This window comes from Plectropomus leopardus, chromosome 8 (assembly GCF_026936395.1).
Source record: "Plectropomus leopardus strain MGB_pleo_1.0 chromosome 8, ASM2693639v1, whole genome shotgun sequence".
Lineage (NCBI taxonomy): Eukaryota > Metazoa > Chordata > Actinopteri > Perciformes > Serranidae > Plectropomus > Plectropomus leopardus.
Genome location: NC_142183.1, coordinates 7,758,401 through 7,775,530, shown reverse-complemented (window position 1 = coordinate 7,775,530; position 17,130 = coordinate 7,758,401). Strand labels below are relative to the sequence as shown.

Sequence of the window (17,130 nt, the reverse complement as noted above, 5' to 3'; positions counted from 1 at the left end):
TCACATTCGCACACTGGTAACCGAGACTACCTTACGAGTGCGACACAGTTTTTCTGAAACACTCACGCCGATTAGTAGTCAGTAACGATACTTTAGCAAGTTAATTGGAGGAGCCGGGGATCGAACCGCCAACCGTCCAGTTAGAGGACAACCCGCTCTACCCCTGAGCCACAACTGCCCCAGAACATCCCGAGTGTGTATAAATTTACTTTCATGTGTCCACACTGAATGCGATGCAGATGTTTTGCATTACATACTAAGGGTTCGGACATTAATGAGTAAAGCCATATGGTATGTTCTGAAAATATGTGCTTGTGACTTTTATAGGCTACTTTGTTGAGTTGCTTATTAGCAAAATGCTCTGGGGTGACCTCTAGCTCACCTGATGGAGTATGCACCAAATAAAAGCTCCTTAAATAGCCCCTTGCAGCACCTTGGGTTCCAGTTTAAATGTCATCCCGCTTTCTCTCCCACGTTTCCTATCTATCTACGGCTGTCCTATTAACAAATGCAAATACACCAAAAGAGTGTTGCCGTCGTGGTTCGCACTGGTTCAGAGCACGGAGCCTCTGTTTTGTTTGTTTGTTATTGCTTTTTTTGTTTTTCACTGTGTTCACATATTATAATTTCAGCTTGTTCTTTACTACCAAGTTAGCTGTTAACTGCCTCTCTAAGCTGGTCAACACAATCATTAACACAGCTTTTCAGAGGGAATATTTGCAAGAAGAATAGAAGCCGTACTCATGCAAGTAAGATTAGGCAAAAACTCACTTTGTGTTAGGTTCAAACATTAGAAAATGGTCAGTAGGCCACCCGCCACCCTACATTGAGCATCACTGCATAAATCCATCTCCCAATAAAGTTTAAGCCTCAAAGCCACAGAGCTCCTACGTCAGATGTCCACTAATAAACATAAATGGTGTCAGTCGTAGCTCCAACATTACTCCACTTCTGAGGTTTGTAATACATGAGAGTGATGAACTGCAGCATAATCTCTTCAGCTCCCAAAACTCATCAGAAGGAAACACGATGAGGCGTTATCACTGCAGTTTCAAACAGACAAAGAGATTCGTCACACTAACACAATAAAGCCCAGCCGGTAATAATAACGTGGAAGTCAGCTGGAGGCGTTCAGAGTGAAGTCGACCAGACGAGGGGATGGGAAATAGCAGCCTGAGGGGGGTTAGTGACGGACTGGACCCTCCGGTCGACCATTTTGGTTAGCGCAGCCAGCCAGATAATTAAACGTGATGGCAATCTTTGACACACTGTAGTCACATCACACCTCAGTGCCACAGGAGCTGTACAGTCTGCCTCTCAGTCTCCTGTCACTGACTCTCAAAAGCGCTCTGCTTTGCGATATGTCTTATTTTCTAATTTTCATCACAGAAACAGCTCTCCAAATATCAGGCAACACCTTCTGCCAAATCAATTCAGCACCACAACACCTCCGAGCTCTTCAGTTTTATTATGAATATTGAAAAGTACTTTAGTCAAAGCTAGTTACCAGTATTACACTGAAGGGATTCTGCCAGCGAAAAACACTTTTTCTCCCTTTTTCCAAAACTCTTTAATTAAGCTGACGAGTGCTGCAGAAGCTGTGACGTTTTCTCAGAGTACGTTAGAGAGCAGATGACGGCTAAATTCCATTTACTTGCAAATGAACCCAAGAAAAATGTATTTCTGTCCAGTCTATTCCATTTGTCTTCCAAGTGAGACGTCATAGTGTTGCCATTGATTTCCAAAAGCTATCTGAGGCAGTGTGGTTATTTACAGCCTAAAGTGCATTTTGAGGCAGACAACGCTGACACCCAGACTACTGTTCTTCAGAGACCATTTTACCTTTTACAGCTCAGATAAGAGGAGCTAAAAGCCTGGTGAGTGTCGGCACAATCTGTCCAGTGTCACACCTTTTTTTTTTCGATGAAACTCATACTCTGGCCTTTATTTACTGGTGCTTATCAAAGCTGGGTTCAAAGTTTTGAATGTCCATAATTTAAAATGCATGAATAACTTGCTAAATCTTGTTTGCTGTCCATATCTGCAATTGCACATCATGTAAAAATACTGTTAAACTCTCTCTAGATTGAGCTCTTATGATGAATGAAGCAACCCAGTTAAATCAGTCACATTTGACTTTTAGGTGTAAAAAAATGTAATATTGATGATGTGCCACAGCCAGAAGTGGAGTTTAAAGCGGCTCAGAGCGGTCTCCCCGCTGAGTATCAGATATATATTGGTAAATAAAACATTTGGCCATAAAATATTTACGTCTATAGACTCCATGAACCAGTTCATGCTGGTTGATTAAATTCATAATTCACCCTCGTGGCTCTCTAGTGTGATATGATGTGTTTCATTTGAAAATACTATATATTCTGCAGATTTAATATAAAACATAAAATAGTAGTTGAAATAAAATGTAAATGACAATATTTATGCATTGTAAATTAACCACATTTTAATATGTTTTAATGCTTCGAAGCCTGGATCGACATCACTTTTCTTGTGCTGTTTTTAGAGACCTTTCATAAGTATTTAAACCTTTGAACTCTGAGCAAATTGGTTTAATTTCTTTTGAAAAAATGAGGGAAAAAAGCGATAAGCTAACTGCAAGAAATTAGTAGATTAAAGAAAAATATGATATCAATATTTTAAAAAAATAGGCAAGGGAAAGAATTTCAGAAAACTATATTTTTGATTATCGTAATTATAACTGAAACTGTTATTATTTTTTAATACTTTCTTCAAGTCATTTCCTTTTTTTTAAACTAATTTTCAGGAAATTTTCTCGTACTTTTCTTTTTTTTTCTAACTGTAGATAAGTGTTTGTAACTAAAGTGTTGGTGCATGCTGCAGAAGTATACTTATTCATTAATATTCCTTTCTTTCCTCAATTAATTTATTATCATTGTGTCTATAAAATGTCAGAAAAAGTGATAAATGCCGAGCATCCTCATAGACCTTGTTTTGGCCAATTAACAGTCCAAGCCCCCAGATATTCAGTTTGTATGTGTAAAATAAGAGAGAAAAGTGGAAAGTACCCATATTTAGAGGAACTTTAGTCGATAGTCTGAGCAATAATATAGCAGCAAACAACAATTTCTTGTGTGAAGACATTGAAGAGAAGAGCGTCCTGAAAAGAGAATGAAGCCACGCTACCTTTGTGTGTGTTAAAATCGGATATTTTCTGTTCGTTGTTGTGGTAAATGAACTGGCCACACGTGCATGCCAGTGCGTATGTGGTTCCCCCTCTGCACTGCTCATTTGGCGGTTACTGCTGGCATTGTTGCAAAAGCATAGTGCCCACCCTCCAGTTGCCCCTCTGGTTAACACTGATGTAGTGTTGCCATTGTTAGCACCGTTGCATCTAGCTGTCGGCTGAGCCACTTCTATGTTGAGAGCCATATGCAGACGACGTCTAAGTCATAAGCCCTTTTTTCACAGCGATCGCACTATGGAGCCACTAAAAAGTCCCATCTTTTCACTACATTTACACAGAACCAATCAATGCCTGCATCATGCCGCTCCTGTGTGTGATAATAAACAGCGTGCTGGCATCGTGGAAAAAACAAAGGCGTGACGATTAACACAACAGCATCAGCCTCCAGTGTGACATGAAACATACATGGCAACACTTTCAAAATATCAACAATGGCACAGTCATTTACCATCCCTGTTAAATGACAGTTGATTTCGTCCTTTGGCTTGGAGGGTAAGGAGCTCCTGGACCATATTGTTGTCCCACTTTGTGGACATTTTTGGACGCTGTTCTTCTTTGAGTCAGAACGGTACAGCACGTTCTTCAAGTACTCCACAAACACTGTTGCTTTACTAACCACTGAACTTGTTTTTTGTTTTAATCATCTGCATCTTTAACCGTCGGCAGAGGGGGGTTTCTGATGTATTTTACATTTCAGGGTCATCTCCATAGAGAAGTGGGTTGGCTCGTTTACAGTATGGCTCATTACAATTCTGGTTTTCTGTTACTTTATACAGTTTGAATTACTCAGAGGGGTTTCCCCCCCATTACTGCCTGGTGTTCATTTAGCTTATGTGAGTTGCGTGCTTTAATTAGGGTATTTCCTTGATGTATGCAGCTCCTCTTGTTGGTTTTCTCCTCTCGTAAAAAAAGAAGTTAAGCACAGTTAACTGCTGATATCAGGAGCTGCGTAAGTGTTACAGCCCTTTTCAGTATGTCAGCTGAACTTAGAAAATGAGACTGAGGTTTTACCCCTTTTAGACTTCTTGATTTTAAAAAAATAAATTTAGTGTGCCCATTAACTGACAGGGACTTTTATTCAGTCTTATGTTGTGTTAAACTTAATAAACGTTTCAGAGAGATTCTATAGAAGTCGGATAATTTAATTAACATTTCCCCTTTTATGCATTTTTCTTTGCTTTGATAATAAATGATGTGTAAAGTTGAGCTCTTGCAGTGGGACTAATTAATTTTGTTCTGTTAACATTGTCTAATCAAAGCTGTGGAATGAAGACAAAGATAATCCGTAGTATTCATGAATTGAGGAGTGCTGTGGAAAACTTTCAAATTAAAAATTAAAGGGGCAATAATATTTTGTAGTTCATTTATAAACCTCGTGCAAAAATACAATTTGTTCTTACAGCAGCTGCTGTTCAGCTCTTAAACAACGTTGCTTAATAAGTGCAAGGATCACTCTGTGTCCACTATATCTTCAGACGAACTGAAGGACAGCATGCCGTCGAATGTGTCGCCGCCTGGCCGGCAGCCAGCTCGAGTGTTAGCGTGAGTGGTGGCGGCTGAGCCGGCTGATACTGACCATCTGTGTGTATGTCGTGTGTGTGTGTGTATGTGCAGCTCCCCGCAGACTTCAGCAGACTTCACCTGGCCGACGGCTTGCACCCACAGGTGACCCACGTCTCCTCCAGCCACTCAGGATGTAGTATCACCAGCGACTCTGGAAGCAGCAGCCTGTCAGACATTTATCAGGTAAGGACGCCCCCCATTGGCGCCGGATCCCCAGTTTGGACTCCCCCGGATAGTTCAGTGGGTGTGATGGTTTAGTAACTGGACAAACTCTGAACAGGTTGGTCATGTGAGATTAAAGCTCCCACAATCCATCTCTAGTAGTTGCTCTTTGCAAACTTTATGTCTTTTCTCATCTGTCTTGCTGGGAGATACATAAGAACGTAGTTTCTCAACGCATCTCCCTCAGAAACATTTTGTACAGCAGCTGAACGTAACACAAAAAAATACATTTTTTTATCATTTGTGCTCCACAGCTTACATGTAATACACTATTTGGCTACCACTTTGCCCTCTTAATAGACATACATTATATTCTATCGTCAATGCTAATGCTGTTAGCTGAAGATAGTGGTTTCTTTTTTTCTTTTTCTTTTTTTGGTAATTCTCTTTTATTGGTTTATGTAAACATATAAATACACAACAAAACAAAACATGGAGACCTTTAAACCATGTAAAACAGAGAAATGAATAAATAAACTGGTAAATAAATGATAAATTGAACTAAAAAAAAGAGCATTTTTTTTATTAATTACTCAACGTGTGTTACCCTGAATTTGTCCAGAAAACTTCTCCTCGCATGCCTCAACTGTGAACTGAGTTCTTGATAGATTTAAGTAAAGGGGGCCATGTTTACCATCCACAAAACTTTATCGCAAAACATCCATTTACAAACTCTCACCCAACTTGTGCAGTTTAATCCAAGTCTAATGTATCCAGATGAACGCTTTTCATATACATGCATTTCTGCTAAAACCTTACTATTTTACTCATCTCATGCCAGACGAGAAGCGTGCCTCAACATCTCAATGCACAAGCAGAGTTCAAACAAAGGCATTTAGTTTGTATAGGGAAGCGTTTTAAATAGCGAGGTTTCAGCGAAAATGCATGTGTTTGGGAAATACTGTTTATACAATAGATAAATGAGACTTGGATTATACGGCACAAGTTGTGTGAGAGTTCGTAAACAGATACAAGCGGACTTGTTTTACCTGAATTCACCATGAAGGCATGCCAGATTTTTTTTTTTTCACAAATTCAGTGTAATACTGGTTGATTAATTGATATACAATTGGATGTTCATTTGGGGGATAAAGTAATCCCCTTAACTAACAGGACATTGTAATAACTTTAAAGTAGAAATTAAACTGATAGGTAATGTATAGAATCCAATCTGTGCAGACAAATGAAGTGAGAGTGTTGAGCTGAAGCCAGGCTCATATTTTTGTTTGTCTCATTAAGTGGGACAAGAAAATTTGGGAACTAATGTAAACACTTGGCAGACAAAGCGGCTATGAGACACTAACAGGGCACTGTCATAGCTCAACGGGATACGAGCAGACAGGCGGGGGACTGTGAGCAGGTGGTCCGGCCCGCATCCCGACTCCAGCTCTGCCTCTCATCACCTCAAAGCAGAAACACAGAACTCCCAGGGAGCTATGACGTACTATATCCTGTGATACCGTGCTTTATGAGACATCTTTTATGCTAAAATTACATGAAGCAACACCGTTTCTGTCGTCCTAGTGTGATTGAGGTAATAAATAAGTAACACTCGCTAAAGAAAGAAAGAGAATGTAAATATTTCTGCAACCTTACACCCCCAAGAGATAAATAAAACAGCCAAAAGGAACACACACACACACACACACAAAATCTCGTGACTGTGGACGTGCCCCAAACCCTGCAACTAATCCTCTTAACACAGAGCACCCACCCTATTGGCTCCAAACGCCGTCACCTGCTGTGTGCCTGTTTGTGTGTTTGTAAGTGTGCCTGTGACAGCGCTCTGGGGGCTTCAGTCACAATCACTTCGTTGTGTTTGGACCTCTTCTCCGCTCGTGTTTGCAGGGGCATTAGATCAGATTGTTTGAATGCAGCTCTATAATTGCGTGTTGGGGCTGTATGAGCGTGTGTTATCGTAAAGTCGTGTGTGTGAGTTTGGCCGTGCCGTGGCTGGCTGGGGCAGGTTGAACAGGCTCTGCTGTCCCCAGTCTGTGATTGCGGTCTTATAGCCATCTGCTTGTTCTGTCTCCTGATTTCTCTCTGAAACACACTGTCCTGTTTCGTCTTCTGTCTTCAGGCTCTCTGTCCTCCTGTGCTGGATCTCTAACAGCTTTTTAATCTACCCGAGGCAGCAGCTGCTCTGTCTCTGAGTGCTATAAGACCCCAGAACTTGTCTCAATGTCTTTGTTTTTCTCTTAACATGCGATCAGACTTCTCTGCTCTCCACTGGTGATCTGTTTTATATGTGTGCTCGTGCTGCATCTGTTTTTGTCAAATTTTGTCAAGCAGTGTTTCCCCTTTATGGGAACCAGGCCAAAAATATTTTTTAATGCCAACAAATACACTAAATGTCCAATGTTTCCACTGTATCATTCATATCACGAGGTGTGTGTCTGTGGTTGGTTACTTCATGTCTTCAATAACTGCAGCACAGTTGAGTGTCCGTTATCCAAACTGCTTGATCAACTGATCAGGTGACGTCAAGATTACTCTGTCTGTTCTTAGTGAACGACCATCGGCCATCGCTCTGCTAGTTTTGGTGTTTTTGGCTGAGCTAGAATAGAGAGTATTCAGTCAAAATCTCACTGTTCTCCATGTTAATGAAACCCAGCTTCTGGCATTTACTCCCGTCAGTCCGCCACTGTATTTAAAGAGGGAAATAACGGGCAAAAGAGCATTAATAGTGACATATCTCTTTTAAATGATCATAATATGGACCTCATTAAGCATACAGAGAGAGATCCTTGGCGTACTACATAAAAACAGACACTAGTCTATGTAAAATCTAATAAAGTAAGTACAACTTAAAAAACAAAATAAAAACACTACAGTATGCAAGTTTGAATAAAAAGACAGAATTTAAGAAACTGCACCTACAAAGAATTTACAAACATTTGGCTGTCACAAGCAAGCTAACTTTTAAATATTTAATATCTACTTTAAAGAGTTAAATTTGAGAATGGGATTTGGTGAGTGGTCATTCAGGCTAAAGTAGTCAACTGAGGGCAAACACTCTCAAGTATGCAAGCTGCATTTCCGGCGCATTTTTTCTCACAGTCCCACGTAAACACTGTCTGATTAGAGCTGAAACAATTAGTCATTTGATTGGAAATTAATCTCCAACTATTTCGATAATCCATTAATCCTTTGAGTCCTTTTTCAGAGCAAAAATGCCAATCATTTGCTGTTTTGAGTGCCCAGAATTAAAGGGGTTGCTGGGTATTTTTTGTCTTTTTTTGTATTAAATAGAACATTTTTGAGTTTTAGGTTGTTAGTTGGATGAAATCAGCTGTTTAAAAGTGTAACTTTTAGCTCTGGGAAATTCTATTATGTATTTTGTTGACAAAAAAAATATTTTTCAGAAATATCTCTATTTCCCTCTCTTCTGAGTAATCCTTTGACCTCTCAGATTAATCTTCAGACTGCCCGGGGTTTCTGTTGCACCACCTCTATAATGAGGATGAAGTAGCAGTTGATAAACTTTCAGACTCACAAATTAAAATACACAAGCATAAAAATGGAGAAAAGGATTCAAACTCATGTTACTGTCCCAGGGTACTCGACATGACTCCCCAAACTGTTTGTTTTATGCAGCATTACTTTTTTATTGTTAGCTGGAGTTGCACCCTGCAGGTTTCAGATTTAATAACATGGCGTAGTAGATCAGGATGTTTGTGGTCTTCACTGGGTTTTTTTATGAATAAGCAGATCAGAGGAGGGCTCGTTCTTTACACTTGTGACATCAGGGAGTTGATGGTACAACAAAGTATGGTGTTAGAGTTTAATTTTAGACTTGCTGAGCAGGGAAGGGTACAGATTTTTGTTTAACCCTGCTGCTCTATTCTCCACAGCCTCCTCTGGGCTCAACAGTCAAAGCACCCCGCGACGAGTCCCACATCATTCTCACGTCACCGGCAACATGGCGCACTGTTTTGTGTCTGAATAAATCATGAAATTGGTCCTTCAGAAGGACTTTGAAAGCATTGATCCAAGAATAGCCCTGATGAAATATTAACAGCACCTGACTTGCCTACTGACTCGTAATGCTTACTGCACATTAATGGCTTTTTGATGCATAGATGACACGAAAACGATCCTGTGTGCACAAAGGCAAGAGTTTAACAAGGCAAATCTCCATATGGCGCGTTAAGTGTTTGCGCACCATTAAAATAAGATTAGTGGAACCTATGAAGGAATATGCATCCTCACTTCTCCTTTTGCTGTTTTATATTTGCTCCCTCATATATTTGCTGCAGATAACGAGTGTGGTTAACCTGTCTAGTGTGTCCTCTCTCCATCTGTGGAAAATGGGCGATGAATATGCAGCTGTCTGTGGTTTCAGGACAAAGAGAGCTTAGGGAATACTCTTCAAATTTATGTAAGAAGTCCTTCCATTTTTAGTTTTTGGAAAGCCTTTTTTCACGGCCATTTCCACACTACATTTATTTTGGTGCATTCTCTCTTCTTATTAATTTATTTTATTTTGGATTGCACACTGCTCCTTAATCTGTACCTCTCCACTGTCCAAAGGCCTCACTGGTACACCCAGATCATCCGCCCCGCCCACCAGGGTGTGTGCACCGGTGACGCCCAAATGGCCACTCAGACACTGGCCTGAATCATTAATGAGCCTTTTGCACATGGCGTTTGAGGGGAAATGACAGAGTTTCTGTGAGCGACCAGGCACGGAGACTCTTTGCCTTGAAAAATTAAAAGCAGACTGACAGTCTGGGAGGTGAAGATGCGTCTGGCTCTGGGATTTTGTGGACAGTTTGCAAAGGCAACCTTTTCTTCTCTATCCGTCAAAAAGCTTGAGGCTGGGCACCATATTGAGGTAAGAAGGGTTTTGCACTGTGGCGATGGAGCCCAGCTGATGCTTTGTAGTCCTTTTTTTCTGTGAGAAGGTTTCATGTTGTGTGAGCGTGAACCAGGCGATGTGTCCCCTTCTGTCATGTATAGAAGTATTTGCTTTGATGATAGCAGAGGGTCTCTGTTAGTCTCACTCCTGCACAAGTAATTGCATTACTTTCTCTTCTCATCTCACTTGGTTTTTTCCTCATCTCCGCACATATTTCATCTTGTGCTTTCAAAGAACAGGATCTGGCTTCCAGGCAGGCGGTGGAGTTTGCTGAGGGGGAGATGAGGAGGAAAGTTGCGAGTTAATTAGCTTGTTACTATGCACAGCAGACTGTTTGGTATGCAGTGTTGACGCCTGTCTTTCTCATACTGTACTGAATACCGCTAATCCATTTTATTAAATGGGTCAAATCTGCACAACATGTTCTTTTATTACGCTTTTGTTTGGAGACGCACCGTGTCGCAGCTGATGTTTGTACTGTTAAACGATTTCATCAGTGTGTGTGTGCATGTGTAACTTCTGCCTCTGTATCCTTGATGTACTGAATTTTTACTCTGGCTGTTTTTGAGTTGACTCTTTATGAGTTTTGAAAGTTGAACATGAGTTTGGTCAGAAAGTTGGTCAGCAGCTACTTTCGCTTCTCAGGCATTTTGTGACAGTCTAAAACGTGTGTAATGAGCACACAGGTAGGTGGTTCTGTGTCTTGCTTAACGATGTGGCTATAGATGGACATCTGGATTTTGACTCTTTTTGGAAAGGAGACACCAAATCCCTCACCTTGTTGAGTTAAACTGGAGATATCTGACAAATATCTTATCTGTTTTTGAAGGCGACAGAAAACGAACCGGGCGACATGGACCTGAGCGGCTTGCCAGAGACCGCCGTCGACTCCGAGGAGGACGATGATGAGGAGGACATCGAGCGAGCGTCGGACCCCCTCATGAGCCGGGACATCGTGCGGGACTGCCTGGAGAAGGACCCCATGGACAGAACTGACGATGACATCGGTGAGTTTAGGGTGTTTTTCATTTGTGCTCTGTGGATATGCAGCAGTGTTTGTGTCTCAGTGCAATGTACCAAAAGCTCTGCTGCTAATAAAGTGATTTTGTCATGCAATGTTTACTTTTACCCTCTAAAATCTGAGCAAATTGACTTCATTTCTTTCAAAGCATGGAAAAGAAGGCAATGAGCAAAGAAAGGAGAAATGTCCCAAAAATTAGCAAGAAATAACAAAAAAGTGCAAGAAAATTCCCCAAATATTAGCACAAAAAAAAAACAAACAAGGAAATAACTTGGAAAAAACTGCCTAAAAATAATACTTTTCTAAAAAATGAATAAAAATAAGAATAAAACAAAAAAGGCTAAGAAAAAGTTCTCCTTCGAAAAAGTGCTTAAAAATTTCAAATAACTTGTTAACATAATTTTATATATATATAATTATAATAATTATAAATATAGTTTTTTCCCTAGCTTTTTTAAAAATAATTTTCTGAAACTTAATTTCTTGCAATTTGTGGAACTTTTCTTTTTGCCTTTTTCTCTATATTTTTGAAAGAAATTGCACCAGTTTGCTGAGAGTTGAAAGGTTTGAAAGGCATCTGAAACCAGCACAAGAAAAATGATGTCGCTCGAGATTTCAAAAGGTTAAAGACCTATTTTTTGTGCATGCCTGAGATCTTTACTAGACTTCTTTAGAGAAGTGTTTTCAAAGATATCTGTAAAAAGCACAAGCCGCGTTGTTCCCGTCTGGGACCGCACTCCTCGTCCCAATTTTAGATTAATTCAGTGGCGGATAAAAAACACACCCTCCTTTCTTATTTAAATCGGTCACAATAAATCTACATTCGTCTGAACCCTGTTTTGCTTCCCTGCTCTCATTTAAGATGTCTGCTTTCGAGTAATTCTCAAAGCCACATCAGGCTTGCAGTATCATATCCCTTAAAGCTATGACTCAACTCCAATGATAATGATAGACATGTTTAAAGAAAAAAAAAGTACACTCTCTCAGAGCTTAGCTACAGATGTGGACTGGGGGAGGATGATGCTCTGGATGCAGAGAGTTAGTGCCAACCGTTCTCCCCCTCCCCCTCTTTGGCTGATTCCCCCCTCCCCCCCCACGGTACACCCCTCCCTCTGCCGGCAGGCTTTTCTAGGTCACTCCGGCACATCCTCTCGCCTCACCTCTCCCAGCACATTAAACTTTCAGTGCTTCCGCAGCTTCACACACGACGCTGTTGCCATGCCAAGCACAGGTCAGCCAGAGCGCCAGACTGCTGCCGGGCAGCCAGGAGGGGAGAGCTGGATGGTAGATGGGGAGGGAGACAGGGAGGACTACTGTGGACCTCAGTGTCTCAGGCTGCAGGGAACTACAGTATAATATACATAGCATTTTCCTTTGTGACACACACAGTCAGATAAACCCAATATTAAAACCATTCACCCAAATAACAAAACAACATATTTCCTTTCTTACCTCAGGCTATGCTCATGCAGTAGTTTTGATTTGATATAACCATGTTATAAAATATCCTGCTCTGAAATATCTACCACCACCGCAGTACGAAGGAGGTGAATATCATTTTAAATGCTGCTTACAGCAATGAAAATAAATTAACAAAATAACAATGCCCTGGTTTGCTCTGCAAGATCTGCATGACCTCACTTTCAACTGAAAGAAACCAGCTCATTTTAAAAATTGACTGATTGTGTTAGTCAGCAAAAATGCCAAATATTTGATAGTTAAAATACGGAAAAATCTCGTTTTTCTTTGTCATATTTCATAGTGAACTGAATATATTTAGGTTTCCAACAAATAAGAAATGTGGACCGTTTTTTATACTATTTTCTGATTTCTGCAGATTAACCTCTTCTACTCCACCCCTCCCTACCATAGACCCAGTTTTGTCATTTTTGGGTGGGACAGGGGATCTTTGTGGGAAGATAGCAGGTCAATAGTATATGCCACATAGAGGTGGTATACACACAAACACCAAAATACAGTCATATCTCAAAGCAGGGAACCTCAAGTTTACTTTGAGATGCAGCTTGGACTGTGTGTCAAGTTAATAACCGTAAATATGTAATGAAGATTGTGTTTTGGTTAGCTGCCTTTAAAAATGTTTAAAGTTTGGAGTACATAGGGACTTAAAACATCACACTGGAAGTATATGATGGTCATTCTCATGCACAGTTGTGGTTCATAAGTTGATGCAGTAAGTTTTTGGTTGATACCATTCGTTACCAAGATTGGGTGCTAAATTTAAGCATTTTTGATCCCCCAGGAATTGATAAAATGTTCAAAAATCCTTCTAAAATACCAAATTAAGACACCGAGACCTTGAGGAACACCATAGAGAAACCCAAGCTGTGATTTGGTATCAAAAACGTCTTACATTTGGAAATCCTTGTGAGAATTGCATTTTATTTTTTTGATTGAATAGTGAGCACTTTGGAAACTGCGGTGAGACTCCTTTTTTGTCAATACACCTGTGAAATGCATTTCCCAGACTGCTTAGGTACCCCAATATGCGGGAATATCCAAAAACAATCGGCAAAAATAACATGTACTTAATGCCAAAAAAAAAAAAACTGCATGGGGCGAGCATGAAGCAGGCACGTTTGTAAAGGGGAGACTTGTGGATGCCAGTAGAAATCTTTTTCTTTCAGATATCTTTGGGTGAGACTTAAAGGAACACCTGTTAAAATGATCATGCCATGCTTCCATGTAACTATCTGCATGCTTCGACTTTCAGATGAGTCAGAAAATGTGTTGGTTGTAATTTTGGTGAACTAACCCTTTAAACTTGATCAAACACTAAATCCGGTTTCAGTTTCAGTGCCTGAAATGAACTTCTTAATCTCACACGGAGGTCACTGAGTGAAGCGTCAGCAATTATTCTTGGCTCGCCTTGAAAGTTTCTATCAATGGGATTGATATTTGGCTTTATGCTCTCCAGATAACGATTCCTCTGTTGGCCGCTCACGGTGGCGATGATCCGTTTCGATGCTCGGCCTCCAGCTCGTGCCTTCTTGGCTGGAAGCGAGGGCAAACGTGCAGGCCTGCCAAGAGCGCTGCTGCCTGTCCTCTTTCTCTCCTCTGGGTGTCAAGACTCTGTTTGCTCGCTTTTTTTTCTCAACGTTTCTCCGCTGTCTCTCCTCTGTCCCTCTCACAGAGCAATTACTGGAGTTCATGCATCAACTGCCAGCGTTCGCCAACATGACCATGTCAGTGAGGAGGGAACTCTGCGCCGTCATGGTTTTCGCCGTGGTCGAACGCGCCGGCACCATCGTTCTCAATGACGGAGAGGAGGTGTGTGTTTTGCATATTCACGCACGCATTAACCCTGTCTTGTGACTTTGTCTTGCCTTTAATTATATTTATATATGTGCGTGTCTGTCGGGGAGCTGAACCTTAGCGTCACCCCTTCACACCAGTGAATCCTTCGTCTTCCATTTAATGTTTTTTTTCTGCTCTATTAAATCTGAATGGCAGACAACCCGTATTGCTTTATCTCGGATCCCTTAGGCAACTAAAGCAGGCCTCACTTTCTCTCTCTCTCTCTCTCTCTCTGGTCAAGGCACGATTTGAGTTTCAATGAAGACAATTGGGTTTTTTTTTCCTGAATGCACTCAAACAACAGAGAGCAGACCTTGCCTCTAAGGCCTGGTCACGTTAGTAAATGTCCGGTCAAAGAGAATTCAGGGTTCGTTGAGCATATTGTTGCTATCGGCATAAAAGATGTGAATCTCTGAAATGTCAGCTTTTCAGGAATCCTTCGAAACATCAACATTTTCACTTATTTCCTCAAAAGAATAAGAAATAAGATCTTTTTTTGTCTACATCAAGCATGTATCTCTTCTAGCAACACTTAAGGGTGTTTTGCGTCTTCATATTTTGTTGTGTTTTGCTGGGCAGCTCTAATACTTCGTGCTTTATTCCTCTGAGAGAAGTTAAAAAAACATCTGTTAATGCAGCAGTCCCCTTATAGTCACTGCATATGTTTCTTTTTGATAAATAACTTTGACTCGTTACTCGCCTGAACTTAATCTGATCTACCAAGTTATTGTTGTTTTTCTTTTTCCAACAATTTGTTTCCTTGTTGTTCTCTTTTCTTCTTCCAACACTGAGCTGATATAATGTTGTCGTTGGCTCCAGCTGGACTCGTGGTCGGTGATCCTGAACGGTTCAGTTGAGGTGACGTACCCCGAGGGCCGGACAGAGATCCTGTGTATGGGGAACAGTTTTGGGGTGTCACCAACAATGGAGAAGGAATACATGAAGGGCGTGATGAAGACCAAGGTGGACGACTGCCAGGTAAAGATCTTGGTTGTTAATTTTCCTGTAAAGTATCGTGAAATTTCATCTATATCTCAGGCCACATTTAGACGAGAACAGCCCTACTAAAAAAAGTCTTTACTTTGTGTTTTTTTAAAAATCTACGTTCATATGATAAAATTGAGAGAACAATCCTCGTTTACATGGATCTGCAAAAACAGCTGAAAACGCTGTCGAATGCAGGCCACGCCTGTAGTTGGTGGTGTAACTGTGTGTGTAAGTGCAGCCATGACGTCACCGCTCTCACAGGATGCACGCCCTGGCAGTTTACACGGTTTTCAAAAAATTACACTCTGGAACCCGGTTTCAACAGTTTGCATTTTCAGGCCCTCAAAACACTGTTGTGTGAGGGAAAAGCCAAACTGCAACAAAAGTTTAATGTTTCATGCAAGAACCGTGAAAAGCCAACCACTGCCTGCAGACTGTGTTTGCGCTCATGATATTTTAAGTTTCTTTGGGCAATAACATCCACTTAAATATGAGAAACAGCCATTTTAAAAGAGAATAGGCCAGCGCATGTTAAGAGCAGGATCACATTATTAGCATCATGTGTTTAATGGGCATAAAGTACTGATCAGTGAAAGTGTTGTTTTTCATCCTTTCAGCATCAGGAGCTGAGCTCATCAGGCTCAGAGGCTGCACAGAGAAAGTCTTTGCTCCTGATTATTGAGAGCCATTTCTTTCATAATTTATCAGTGGGAATAGTCTTTTTGTTGTTGTGCAGAATTTCTTTCCAATGCCTGAATTATCAAGAAAAAGGGAATCTTGTTAAAGGTCCAAACATGACTGAGAGGTAATTTGGGTCAATTTTATGGACCTGACAAACCTGGGAATTAGCAAAAGTGTAAACTAAATATAAACTAAAAATGTTGTCAGCTAAAAACATTTTGCATATCTGATACAACATATTACCCTGACTCATCATACAGTGTATAACATTTTACATCTTATTCTATTTTCTATTGTCACGGCTGCTGTTGGAGACTCTCTTCCTTTGAAGCGCTCAAAGTCTAATCGTGTGTCCATCCTTTGATTATGTGTATTCCTTTAGTCCATAAGTGTTCACAGATCAAAAGATTCGCCAACGTTTTCCATAAAAATTAGTCCAAGTTGTGAATATTGTCAGTCTCACTGTCCAACTTCACTCCGCTCCGACTCTAACTTGCTGCCTGGTAATTCTGCACATAATGATAAACAAACCTAGAATCGGTGGTGAAAAATAGTACCTAACCTGGACTTGATAAAAATAAAACGTGGATCTGATCCCGTGCTGGGCCCAAGTCAAGGCTCAGGTCCTAGGCTCCCGTTAGACCTTAAAAGACCTCCAGTTTCAGAAATATCATAAATGTTTAAAATATTTAAAACTTAAGCAGGTCGGTTAGATATATTTTTGTCAAAATGTATCAGATCATTGTCTAACTCTTCTTTTATCCTGTCTCTTCCAGTTTGTGTGTATAGCGCAGCAGGACTACTGCTGCATCCTCAACCAGGTGGAGAAGAACATGCAGAAGGTGGAGGAGGAAGGAGAGATCGTTATGGTGAAGGAGCACCGCGAACTGGACCGCACCGGCACCAGGAAAGGACACATCGTCATCAAGGTGACAAGTCAACGCTCAACAAATTTACATTTTCCTGAAACACCGAACAAAATCAGGAGCTCATTCGATAGACAATCATAAAATAACCACTAGATATTTGAACAGAGCTTTGTAAGCTCATCATGTTGCATGATTTTATTTCATTAATTAATGTTTATTTAAACACAGTATATTAATGAACATCAGTATAAAATACAAATGTAAATACACCGGAGTTAGCTGGACTGCTAATTTACCTCCGTAGTCTTTTAGAAGGTAACAGACAATGAAAATAAAGAAAGAAAGAAAAAAAAGAAAAAAAAATACAACAATTCATTCAGAATAGAAA

The 17,130-nt window shown here is 40.5% G+C and overlaps 1 protein-coding gene across 13 annotated transcripts in view; it reads left to right on the top strand.

Annotated features, from left to right (window-relative positions):
* The window catches only part of rapgef2b (Rap guanine nucleotide exchange factor 2b), a 148,516-nt gene that overhangs the window by 104,963 nt on the left and 26,423 nt on the right, over positions 1-17,130 (top strand). For 11 of the 13 annotated variants that reach the window (XM_088080817.1, XM_088080818.1, XM_088080816.1 and 8 more), the window contains 5 exons: positions 4,838-4,969; positions 10,699-10,876; positions 14,042-14,178; positions 15,025-15,183; positions 16,650-16,802. In XM_088080817.1, the coding sequence (XP_087936943.1) occupies positions 4,838-4,969; positions 10,699-10,876; positions 14,042-14,178; positions 15,025-15,183; positions 16,650-16,802 (759 nt within the window). The remainder of the gene's footprint in view (positions 1-4,837; positions 4,970-10,698; positions 10,877-14,041; positions 14,179-15,024; positions 15,184-16,649; positions 16,803-17,130) is intronic. The other 2 variants (XM_088080822.1, XM_088080821.1) reach the window with 1 other exon arrangement.